The 12,280-nt window shown below is 61.0% G+C and overlaps 1 protein-coding gene across 2 annotated transcripts; it reads left to right on the top strand.

Moving 5' to 3' along the window:
• Positions 1-2,590: 2,590 nt before the first annotated feature.
• On the top strand, positions 2,591-10,390 carry ARX (aristaless related homeobox). Of its 2 annotated transcripts, XM_066545451.1 has the most exons (6): positions 2,591-2,866; positions 3,953-4,673; positions 5,939-5,984; positions 7,883-7,952; positions 8,037-8,211; positions 9,095-10,390. In XM_066545451.1, the coding sequence occupies exons 1-6, from the start codon at positions 2,674-2,676 to the stop codon at positions 9,333-9,335; spliced, it is 1,446 nt and encodes a 481-aa protein (XP_066401548.1). In that variant the 5' UTR covers positions 2,591-2,673; the 3' UTR covers positions 9,336-10,390. The 2 variants fall into 2 exon arrangements, with proteins under 2 accessions (XP_066401548.1, XP_066401547.1); XM_066545450.1 differs by having other exon boundaries at positions 7,883-8,211.
• The last annotated feature ends 1,890 nt before the right edge of the window (positions 10,391-12,280 follow it).

The raw sequence follows: 12,280 nt of genomic DNA, 5'->3' as shown, positions 1-12,280 counted from the left end.
AAATAAGGCAAATATTTCCGTTTGTGCCCTCCTGCCTCTCTCAGCACCGGCTGTCAGTCCCCGGGCTTGTTATCCGTACAAGGTATCAGTTTGTTTGGCTGAGCTCAGCAAGGTTTTCTTCTCCGAGCAGAACTATAATTGCTATAATTCTACTGTATCATTTGGATCATTGCAGTATTGTTGTTTTCTCTCTCTCTCGTTCTCTCCCTGTAATACTGCCATAACGCGCTCCAGTGTTAAATTAGCAGGTTGCAGGGGGAAGGGAAGAAAAGAAGGCGAGGGAGAGACCATAAATGACTAAAAGTTTGTTTAAAAAAATAAATAAAGCAACAAAGTGAATTGGTAGAGGAGAGCTCGCATCGCAAAGCATTTTTGCCTGCGAACGGGAGTACTGCGGGCCCGCCCCACGCCCTGGGCTGGCCGGGGCCGCGTTTCCTCCGGCAGGGCCCGCCGGGGCGCCGGAAAGTGGGGAAGGGGAGGCCCCCCGGCCAGACTCGGGCACAGGGAGACAGGGACCGGGGCGGGGAAGGAGTGAAAACAAGCTGCAGACGGCTGGAAGGCCGCAGCAGGGCTCGCTGCGCTCCGCTCGTCCCCGACAGCCTCGAGCTCCCTCCCGCCGCAGTCCCGGCTCGCACCGCCGGCAGCCACCGGAGGGTCTCGGCGCTGCTGAAGCCCTCGCAGATGCCGCACCGAAGGTCCCCCGTGCCCTCCGGCTGTCGCCTGTGCTGCGGCGGGTCCGGTTCCCCCCCTCGGGCAGGCAGCTCTGCCCGTCCCTGCTCCGCCACTCGCAGTGTCGCGGCTCGCCCGCAGCGGCTCGGCCGGCGCCCGGCAAGGCAGCGGAGGGAAGCCGGATGCGGGCCGGGCTCCCCGGCTGCCGGAGCGCCGCTCCTGACCCGGTGCTACCCGCGGCTCCGCGCAGCTTCTCCCGGGCAAGAAGCCCCGGCAAGGAAGGCCGGTGGAAAAGTCGCGGTGGAACCGCCCGGCACGGCCAGGGCGAGAGCAAGAGGCGGCAGCCCCTCTGCTCGCCGAACCTCGCCAAGGGCACCCCTGGGTATTCCTGTCCTTTTTTTTTTGTTGTTGTTGTTGGTTGGCTGGTTTGGGATTTGGGGTGGATCTTTTTTAGTTACTGAGTTAATGAGCTAAATGCCACTCGTGCCGGGGATGGCAAAAGCTCCCTAGAGCTGAGCACCGAAGGCAAACGGGGCAGCTTTGCGTACCCGGCCCAGGAGCACCCGCAAAGCCGGGCCGGGCTGCGGCCGCCCCGCCGGCCGCGCACGTCGGGGCGCTTCCCGCTGGCATCGCCTCGGCCTGCGGATCGGAGGGAAACGAAGAGGGATGAATGAGGGATAGGAACCCCGAGGGGCCCCGCTCCCAGGGAGGGGACGACTCTGGGTTTAACGTTTGTCCCCGCGCACGCACCTTTAGAGCTTGGAAGTGTGTGCGTGTGCGCCCTCGGGCGTGCACGCAGCCAGAGCGGCGTTTAGCCCACGCCAGCACGGACACAAGCACGCACTCGCCTATCTTTTCTCTTAATTATCTCTGGTTAATTAGGAGACGTCAGTTCCGCACGGCAGTTGTAGCATGAACAGGGAAAATTGGGCTGTCTCCGCTTCGGTGCTCGGGGCTGGGCATCACCCGAACGAGAGGACGGGTTATTTGTGGTGACCGGGAGCAGTTTCTCCGACGTGTTTGTGCTTGCCGAGAACAGGAGTGCACACATGAGCGGGGACGGGCAGCTGTACCGTGCCCATCAAAACTGAGCCCAAACTGACCGGACAGGGAGCCTGAACTCGTGACCGCCCAACAGGGAAGGGAAAGGAGGGAGCATAAAAAATGGTCAGAGGTTTTCCGGCCCCGAAGCGGCGTGGAAAGCGCCGGCGGAGGGGAGATATATGTGCGGAGAAAGGCGGAGGCTGTCAGGGCAGGGAGGAGTCGGGCGGACAGCACCGCACCGGGCTGCGCGCCCTGCCCTGCCCGGGGGAAGCTCTTCCCGGCTCCCGCACTCGGCTGGGTCGGTCCCGGCCGCTGCAGGCGCTGCGCAGGAGCTGCCGCGGAAAGCGCCGAGCGCGGACGCGACATTTCAAACAGCGGCGGCGAGCGCGGCGAGCGCGCGGCCCTGCGCAGCACCGCGCCCGGCGGGCGCTGCCCGCGGGAAAACGCGGCGCGGATCCCCCGGCACCGCCCACGCCATCCCGCCCGGGAATTGCCGGGGGCCTAAGGGGGGGTCGGGCGGGGAGCGGGCTGCCGTCGGGGCGGGGGGGGTGGGGACGGAGCAAGGCGTGCCACGGGAACTCCGCCGCCGCCCATCCCGGGCGCCCCCGACGGCTCCCCCGAGCGGGTACCCGCCGGCTGCCGCCCCCACGGAGCGGGGGCGGAGCGCGGCGGGAGGGGCGGGGCGGGGCCGGGGGCAGCGCGGCGACTCGGGGCGGGCGCCGATCCGGGGCGGTCCGAGCCGGGCTTTGCCGGGCGCCGTCTGTCGGCGGCCGCCCGGCCTCCGGCGGGAGCCAATCAGGGGGCGGCTGCCCGCACGTGGAGCCGAGGGGACTCAAGAGCGCCGCGGCCGCCGCTCACTCCCCCCGTGACGGGCGTCCCGGCGGCACCGGGCAGCGCCGCGGGGGCGTCCGCGCCGCCGCTCCCGCCCCGGCCCCACGGCTCGGCCCCGCTGCCGCCGCCATGAGCGGCCCCTACCCGGAGGAGAGCTGCGCCGAGCGCCCCGAGTGCAAAAGTAAATCGCCAACTTTGCTGTCCTCCTACTGCATCGACAGCATCCTGGGCCGGCGGAGCCCCTGCAAGGTGCGGCTGCTCGGTACCGCGCCCACCCTGCCCGCCATCGCCGCCCGTCCCGACACCGACAAGGCCGCGCAAGGTAAGCCCTGCCGTCCCATCCCGCTCGTCCCGTCCCTTTTCCCCGGCATGGGGCAGGCCCGGCTGAGTGTCCCCCATTCCCTGCACACCCTGCGGCTCGGCTCCGGCCTCGCTCCCCGCCTGCACCGCACGGCCGGGCGCCGCCTCGGAGCTGCGGTCGCTGTTATCCCGTTACCGTGCTCGTTAGCGGCTGCTATGCTGCCAGGAAGCGCGGCCAGAGCCGTGCCCGGAATTCGTCACAATTCTTTCCCTGGGGGTCGGGTACCGGCGCTTTAGGCTGCTCTTGCTTTCGATATATGTGTAATTTTTAAAGCCGAAATAAATCGGTGCGAGATGCGATCCGTGTGGGGGGAAAGCCTGGCCCGTTCGCATTAAAACCTGTGACGGGTTTCGGCCAGCGAGCCGGGGCCGCGCCCGGCAGCAGCCGGGGCAGTGATAACGGGCCGCCGGCAGCCACCGCCCCCGGCCCCAAGTTGGGAGCAGCCCCCTCCGGAGCCGCGGGGAGCCCGGATGGGCAGCTCCCATGGGCGGCCTCGCTCCCGCTTTTCCCGGCGTACACTGGCGGGCGGGATTGTTTCCTACAAAACCAAAACTACACTTGGGGAGTGGGGGAAGATTATAGGAAGGGGGGAACAAAACAAAAAAAAAAGCCAGCGGAGGAATCCCGGGCCGCCGGGCGGGCGCACTGGGACTACCGCTGCCCCGCCATGTGGGATGTGGTCCGGCGCTGACCGCTGTAGGAAATGTGCCGGCGCAGGCCCGGGGCTGCCAGAGCCCCCTCAGCCTGTCCCGGCCCCGTGCGGGGCGTCGGGCCAGGCTCAGCGGCCCGGAGGAATTTCTTGCCAGGCTGGGAGCAGCGGCGCGGGCCGGGGCCGGCCTGAGGGACGGGGCAGGAGGTGGAAAATTGTGCACGAAGGATGGCTGAGGGACTGGACTCTTGCCCTGGGCTCTATTCGCGCAGATCCTACTGACCGTGTCTTTCCTTCTCTCTTCCTTTCTTTCTTTCTTTTCTCCGTACCCTTCTCCCCGCCACGCCTGCCCGCTCCGCCCGACTGCTGCGGCCGTCTACGCCACTTTCATGGCTTAGGGTCCCCTAAGGCCAGTCCCCCCTTCGAGCCGGCCGAGCTGCACCTTCCCCCCAAACTGCGCCGGCTTTACGGGCCGGGCGGGGGCCGGCTGCTGCCGCCGCGGGCGGCGGGGCCGCGGGGGGACCGGACGGAGGGGCGGCCGGAGGGGGGCGCGGGCCCCGTGCCCGCTGCCGCCCCGTGGGACACGCTGAAGATCAGCCAGGCGCCCCAGGTCAGCATCAGCCGCAGCAAAAGCTACCGTGAAAACGCGCCCTTCGTGGCGCCGCCGCCCGCCCGGGACGAGCTGGGCAGCCCCGCCGCACACGTCGAGGAACGGCCGGGCCCTGCCGCGCCGGCCGCGGAGGAGGAAGAGGAGGAAGAGGACGAAGAGATGCTGGAGGAGGACGAGGACGAGGAGGAAGAGGAGCTGGAGGACGACGAGGAGGAGGAGCTGCTGGGCGAGGACGGCGGGGGGCTGCTGAAGGATGCCCGCCGGGGCGCCACCGCGGCCCCCGGGGCGGAGGGCGGGGATCTGTCCCCCAAGGAGGAGCTGCTGCTGCACCCCGAGGACGGCGAGGGCAAGGACGGCGAGGAGAGCGTCTGCCTCTCGGCCGGCAGCGACTCCGAGGAGGGGCTGCTCAAGAGGAAGCAGCGCCGCTATCGTACCACCTTCACTAGCTACCAGCTGGAGGAGCTGGAGAGGGCCTTCCAGAAAACCCACTACCCCGACGTCTTCACCAGGTACCGTGCCGGGGCCCCGGCCGAGCGCGGAGTGAGCCAACCCCGGGGGGACGGGACGGGCCGCAGTGTGCTGTACCCCCGCTCCCGGCGGTGAATCCTGCCTCGGGCACCCCCGGGCTGGAGGAGACGGGGAACGGGGCCGGGTTCAGGGGGGACCCAGGGCCGGCAGAGCCCGGGCAGGCCCGCCTGAAGGCCGCCGCCGGGCGCTATTTTTACCCCCTGCCCACCCCTCCTCTCACCGCGGTCGCTCCGGGATCGGTTTCGCGCTGCTCGTGGGCTGGAGCCCGGCCCGGGGAAGCCCCGGCAGCGGCAGAGATCAAAGCGCCGCTGCCTAAAAATACCGGCCCGGCACGTCGGGACCTCTTGGTGCCCGGAGTTGCCCCCAAGGAGCCCAGGGGGGCCCAGCCCGGCTCTGTCCACACTTTCGGGGACATTTTCCCGTTGAAAATGGGAGCTCGGTGGTGGCGGGTCTGGCCAGCGGCTCCCCCGCGGGAAGTGCAGGCAGGGAGAGAGGCAGAGCCGCCAGCCCTCTCCTCGCGCTGACCGAAAATTGCAGCTCCCCACTCCCGCCTTAAGACTAGAGGGGGGATCGAGTCCCCAGAATCGCATTTTTCGATCCCGAAGACCCTCCCGGTTTCTCGTTTGTTTTGCCCGGGGGTTGGGGTTCGGGGCAGCGTTGGAACAGGAGTGTTCATGGGGGCATTTTTTTTCCCCTGGACCTCGGAGCCGCGCATCGCCCGCGGTGCTCACCTCGGGGCGCCGCCTGGCCCCGGCCCCGGGAGCGGCTGCCCGGGCTGTGTATGGACGTACCGCAGTTTTTTCGTTGGTGTTTTTTTACGGCTTTGGGTTTTGCTCCAGGGCTTTTCACGCCCTGAGGGTGCGGGGCTCCGGCCGCGGCAGGGTCCCAGTTATGCTGGGAATGCTCCTCTCTGGGACACGGAACTGATGAGCTATTTTCCAGTGCCTTAGTGTTTTCCGATTTACCTTAATTGTGGCAATGTGAACCTCCGTGTGGAGCTTCCCGGCTGCCGTCCCCTACACGGCAGCTGCGGCTGGAAGTGGCCGAATTTGGGGAGCGGCGGGGAGGGAATGCCAAAACCCTGGAGTGCCAAGAGGCGCCCAGCTCGGCGGCCCGGAGCCGGGCCGAGGGCGGCGACAGGCGGTGTCCGCCCGCGGCCCGGCCCCGCTCGCCTCGGGCACCGGGATTTCGGGCGCGGGCGATTGGAGGTGCCCCGGGCTGACGGCGGCGTCTGTGTCTCCCCCAGGGAGGAGCTGGCCATGAGGCTCGATCTGACAGAAGCCCGAGTGCAGGTGAGTGGCAGCGGCGGGACCGGGACCGGCGCGTCCCTCGGCGGCGCCCGGGGAAGGGTGGCCTGGCCCCGCCAGGGCCGAGCCATCGGCTGGCGGATCCCCGCGTGATTAAAACTCAGGGCTCCCGTTTCGCTTGTTAGAAACCCGCTCGGCCGCAAGTCGGGTATTTGGCTGCCATCAAATCTCCAATCCGGCTTCATAAAAGCCCACTTAGTGCTAGAACAAACAGGGCCATTTGAAGGCGAAATGTTGTTTGATTTCCTCTCCGCCTGCACAAGGAGCTGGCTAATGCTATTTGATTTCCCATTTTTGATAGCAATAAGCCTGCATTGATCTAATAGTGAGTGAGTGCAATGCTATTAAAGGTGTTTGCCGCCCCATACCAGAGTGCATTTCCCAACCCGGGTCTCATAACCAAAGAGACGATAAACATTGGGATGCCCTGATTGCCAACAGAAAACAGATGTCTCTGGGTTTGAAGCTGAGCAAATCACTTTACAGTTAAAATCGGGTGCTGATAAAGCATAATAAATTCCATATGGCTCATTTAATACACAACAGCTTCTTGCATTAGAGGGGCTAATGATGAGATTTGTCCCCTCCTTTCTGTTGACACATTTCTCCATTGTCAAACAGAGATGTGACAGCAAATCAGTATTTTCAGCTCAGGGGAACAAGTCGTGGGAAAGTTAAATAACTTTTTTAACAGAAAGACACCCCCTTTCTTTCTCCTCTATTCATGGCAGAAGATGTAATTAAGTGAATATGAATTATGAGAGTCCCTTCGTTTACCTTTGGGTCTACTCAGACTTATTAATTCAATAAGGGGGAATTGTAGTGAGGACAGCTTGCTAATTGAGTTTTAGCGGGGAGAGACGCTCCCTCCGTGCCAGGCTGTTGCCTTCCGCACGAGCACAATGCCTCTTCGTCGTGGGTGCCCAGATAGGCGTGCGTGGAGATCGATTCCCGCTGAACAACTGCAGGGAGACTCGCAGCGCTGCTGCCTTTCTGCCTTCCGGGAAAGAAGGGTCTCATACTGAGCTTACAAAGCCCAGCATAACAGGAAAAACTCTGCCTACACCTGTCCCAAAAGATTTACAAGCGTCTGTCTCTCAAAGTCTCTGTCTGTAGGTGCGTGTGATGGCCCCTCAATTGGTTATTATATATATAATAACGGAATCTTTTCTTTTCCTTTGAAATGCAGTTTATTTTCCTCTACCTCTCTCCTGCTTTAAGCAGTTTTATTTCACGATTTTTGCTTTGTGGGAGGGGTAAAAGAAAGGACGGCAGTGCCATGGCATCCAAACTAACTTTCATAAAATAGATCTTAAAAGGGCAGCCTTGAAATCTATATTTGTTGCTTTGGTTGCCTCACAAATTATTTATTCGTTTCCAATATTAGTGAAATTACGATTTTTCCCCCTCTCTTTAAATCTGAAGGGAAAAAAAATTCTAACGATCCCCAAACCATATAATTTGTAAATATGCCCTTTAACGAAAAAAAAAAAAAAAGTCGCGGTGTGGATGTGAGTGCGGAATAATTCCCGCGTAGTCCTCTTGGGAAATCGTACTGCCGCTGCTCCAGCGCAGCGGGAGCCGCCTCCCGCTCCGCTGTCTGCCCGCACCGCCGACCTGCCGCCAAGGTGTGCGGGGGTGCGGAACTCCTGCGCCCCTCGGGGAGCCGGGGCGCGCCGCAGGGCCGGGGCTGGCACCGAAAGCCGCGGGTCGGCCCGGCCCGGGGCTCGGCGCGGCACCGGCACACGTGGCCCGCTTTGGGGCGATCCCGCTTCGGGGGCGGAGGAGCGGTGGCCGTCGGGCCGGTGCGGGGCTCCTGCGGGGCTCGCCGCTCCGAGGGCGCGGGCAGGCGTATTAAAACCGGTTTTTCTTTTGGCTTTCAGGTATGGTTCCAGAACCGTAGGGCTAAGTGGCGGAAGAGGGAAAAGGCTGGGGCTCAGACACACCCCCCAGGTTTGCCTTTCCCTGGTCCCCTGTCAGCAACTCACCCCCTCAGTCCATACCTTGATGCTAGTCCTTTCCCTCCTCATCACCCAGCTCTAGACTCCGCCTGGACCGCCGCCGCCGCCGCGGCCGCCGCCTTCCCCAGCCTGCCGCCGCCGCCCCCCGGCTCCGCGGCGCTGCCCCCCGGCGGGACCCCGCTCGGCCTCGGCACCTTCCTGGGCGCGGCCGTGTTCCGCCACCCCGCCTTCATCAGCCCCGCCTTCGGCAGGTACCGCCCGCCCCCTCCCCGCGCACCGGCACCGCGCTGTCCTGAGGCGGGGGCGCCGGGCTGATCGCGGCCCCACACAGGACCCGCCGCGCGCGGCCGCCCCGCCGTTCGAACTTGGAGCGCCTCGCAGCCGGCGCCGATTGGGCGCCGCGCGGGTCACGTGCTTCCGCAGCGGCCGCTCATTGGGCGGGGGCGGCTCCTCGCCCGCCCCCCGCGCGGCCGCGGGTTCCCCGTGGGGGCGGCCGGGCCGGGGCAGGGCCCCTGCGGGACCGGCCCGCGGAAAGCGGTGCTCCCACTCAGAAATTAAACCCTTGAGTGGCTTTCCCTACGTGCACGCGTGGCCTCTGCTTTGCTCGGGGCGGGGGTTGCCGGTATATTTGGCCAGTCGGGATGAACAGGAGCCGCGACATCCCGGGTGCCGTGAGCCGCTCCGGCCGCGGGGGGACCGTCACGGACAAATTTTTAGCCGCGGGAATGAGTGGGGCTGAGCAGCTTCCACAGGCTCGCGTCGGGACGAGCTCCCGCGGAAGCCGCAGGCGAGGCGCGGGCAGCGCCGGGCGGCCCCGGCAGCGCTGCTCGCGGAGCCGGGGCGGCTCCAGGGAACGGGGGGAGCGAGCGCTGCATGCCCGGGAGCGGGGGCTTTTCCCCGCGCATCCCCCGGCCACTGCCGCCCTGACTGTGGCTGTCGGGGAGGACCAGGCTCAGCGATTTTTCCTCCCTTTTTAAATTTTTTTTTTTCCCCCAAAAAAAATCTTTTGCCTGCCCGCCGTCGGGTACTTCCAGCGGGTCTCTGTCCCCTCGCGTCCGCGCTTGGTGGGGAGGAGGCGAGCGGGGCCGGCGCTCCCTGGCGCGGCGGTGACGGCCGTCTGTGCTTCCCTTGCAGGCTCTTTTCCACCATGTCCCCCCTGGGCAGCGCCTCCAGCGCCGCGGCCCTGCTGCGGCAGCCGGCGCCGGCCGCCGAGGGCGCGGTGGGCTCGGCGGGGCTGGGGGACCCGGCCAGTGCCGCCGCCGACCGGCGGGCGTCCAGCATCGCCGCCCTGCGGCTGAAGGCCAAGGAACATGCCGCCCAGCTCACCCAGCTCAACATCCTCCCCGGGAACAGCACGGGGAAAGAGGTGTGCTAAGGCACGGCTGCCGTCCGCGGGGTGCGGGATAGGGTTTTTTTAGGGGGGAGAGAAAAAAGAGGGGGAGAAGAGGAGAGTAAATATGCGAATCAATAAAGGTCACCTCAGACAGCATGAATCAAGACCAAACGGGGGGAAAAATAATGATGATTTTAAAAAAAAAAAGAGGACCAGCAGCTGAGACTGTAGTAGGTCCTCAAGTTAGGAACTTGGGGAAAGTGAATGCCTCTTGCATCATCCCTCACACGAGTGAAACGACACTTAAAACCTCCTGAATAAGTAACTCCTTGGCTGGTACATTTCTAAATGTACGACATGTCCATTTCCTCTATGAACGTAAGGGGGGGAAAAGTAAAAAAAAAAAAAAAAAAAAAAAAAGAAAAAAAAGAAAAAAACCCTAATAAAAGTTACTATATATTAGCGTTTCGTACACTAAATATTTTTCCTTCTGTTTATCTGGCAAGAAAAAAAAAAGAAAGAAATAGAATTGTAATTAAGAAAGTGAAACAAAAAACAATAGAGAAGCTAAGAGAGGTGGAAAGCTACCCACATCTTCTTAAAATAGCATCCTAGGATGTTAAGTTGGTCAGTTAGAAGCGCTGGAGAACTATTTTACATGTTGCAACAAGCTGCATATGCTAACCAAGGATGCTGACAGTGCAAACTGAAAGTAAATTTGATGCTGTAAGATAACCAGTGCACTTAGGGGAAAGGGTATATCTTTTTCTTGTTATATTCTTTATCACTACACCAACCAAGGTTTTTATATCAAACCAAAGCGAAATACACTGCTAGAATATGGACTGTTTAAGTCACTAAACTGTGATTATTAATTCTGTACATACCATTGTTATAAAAAAAGAACAGAGCTTTGTATATTTGAAAAGTTATAAAACAATTGCACTCAGTGTAGTGTTGTAAAAGTTTGTCATTCTGTAGATTCTTACTGTGTTGTAGATATAATAGGTTCCTAGACAAATATTTATGTACAAACTCTTTATTTAACTTATTAACTGTAGAGGTTTCTGAAACCCTCAAGAGGCGATGGTACAGTACTTTTTCGTGTAATGTCGTTATTGTTAACACTTTTCCTTGCTATCCGGTGGAGAAGTGCCACGTTCAGAAAATAAACAAAAATATATGTTTAACAGAAAAAGAAAAAAAAAAAAAGACAAAAAAAAAAAAAGACATCAAAAGAAAAAGCAGAAAGCCCTGCTGTCCTTGCGGGGCCGGGGGCGGCCGGGGCCCCCCCGCGGGCCGGGGTGGGCGCGGGAGGCTCGGCCGGAGCCGGGAGTGCCGGGGACGGACGGGAGGTGCCGCAGCCCCGTTTGCGAGCGGAGCTGCGGAGCGCGGGGTGCTGCGGCACCCACCCAGGGCCGAGCCTGTCCGCGCTCTGTCGCGGGCACCGTGGCGCGTCCCCCCCGCCGCCAGCCCGGGGCTCGGGGCCGTCCCTTGGTGGCAGCGGTGCCACCCCGCGGGGAGCCGCCCCACGCTGCCCGGCACTGGGACGGGACAGCCCCAGGCTCTGCCGCTGCCGAAAGGCGGGAGTGGGGGAGAAAATCTGGAATTTCGGGGAACGCTTGGCCACCCCCGCACCTTTGGGGTTACAAAAGTTTCTCCGCGCCTGCCCCTTCGTTCTCCTAGAGGTGAACTTCCGTTTCTTCCCTCTTCCTTTATTACTCTCTGGGTGGTTTTCTTCCTCTTTTTTTGTTGTTGCTGGTTTTTTTTTTTTTCTTTTTTTGTTTTTTTGGGCGCAGCGGTCCCGTGTGCCCCTTCCCCGGAGCAGCAGGGACCGAGATGCGGGAAGCCCCGGTCCTTCACCCCGGCCGTGATGACTCCTGGTCCCACCCGACCAAGCCCCGGCCCCCGGACGGGCCGTAGGAGAGCCGGGGTGTGGGGTTCTTTTTTTGGGTGATTTGGTCCAATCTCGGCAGCGCTGCACAGCGGCGGGCCGGGGCCGGAGAACGGCCCAAGGGCATCCCGAGAGGGGCCCGGGCCGGCGGGCGGCTCCGCGGGGCGACCCCGGCTCCGGGCGGCACCGCTGGAGCGAGCACCGCGCGTGGGAGCCCCCCGCGACCCTTCCCCGCAGCTCCCCCCTCCACTCACGGCATTTCATAGCCCACACCCCCCAACCCCGCCCGCCCCCAGCCGTATTTTTGAGTTCTAAAACCCACCATAGGCGCGAAAAAAAAATTTATGGGAAAAATAAGGCTTGTTCCTTGGACGTTATTAACAGTGCAGCCTGAAATATACATTTTTGCCTCAAAGAAAAGGGAATCATTATCAAGCCATTAGGCATTAAGAAATGTCATTCAGTCATTTTTATTCATTCTGCTGAAATCTTCGTAAAAGCCCGAATCATACTTCTGCAAGCAGCAATTTTGTTAATCCAGGGGGTTATTACTCTGGTCCCTTATTAGGATCTATACTGCTGCCAAGCAATCCTATAACCTTCTCAAAAGAAGTTTACCTCCGTGTTATAAAACCAGTAGTGGTATTTATACTGTGCAATAATTAGTGTATTACCTGAATCCACTAACAGGTTCATTTTATCTCCGCACAAAACCCCTAGTCTGCTTTTAGAAAGCTTGTGCCTCCTTTGGTGCTGTTAAAGTGGTGAAAGAGTGAATGAAGGCTGGTAGCACTTTCTCCTTTCGCCGTGCCTTAATTCCCATCTCTTTTTGCTCTCATCCAATTAGTGCAGTGTATTAAGCGGTTTATCATCTCATAGTCAGCTATTGAGAGAAACAAGGCGAACACTTTGCAATAGAGCCTGCTCTCCTTTGACACCCTCAGGTACTTACATATTCCACTGTGCTATGAATAATAGAGGAAGAATAGAGCGCTAATTCCCTCATCAAAGAATGCCTTGTCTGCTGCTTTGCTCAACAACACCATTCTGATCAAAAGAAAAGCAATAAAGCTTAGCATAACAAAACGAAACC

This window comes from Molothrus aeneus, chromosome 2 (genome assembly GCF_037042795.1).
Source record: "Molothrus aeneus isolate 106 chromosome 2, BPBGC_Maene_1.0, whole genome shotgun sequence".
Classification (NCBI taxonomy): Eukaryota; Metazoa; Chordata; class Aves; order Passeriformes; family Icteridae; genus Molothrus; species Molothrus aeneus.
This window is presented reverse-complemented; position numbering and strand designations above follow the sequence as displayed.

Excerpts from the sequence above, each read along its gene's own strand:
- ARX (XM_066545450.1), top strand. The coding sequence starts at position 2,674 with ATGAGCGGCCCCTACCCGGAGGAGAGCTGCGCCGAGCGCCCCGAGTGC. Across the intron at positions 4,674-5,938 it reads TACCCCGACGTCTTCACCAG|GGAGGAGCTGGCCATGAGGC; the intron begins GTACCGTGCCGG and ends TGTCTCCCCCAG. Across the intron at positions 8,212-9,094 it reads ATCAGCCCCGCCTTCGGCAG|GCTCTTTTCCACCATGTCCC; the intron begins GTACCGCCCGCC and ends CTTCCCTTGCAG.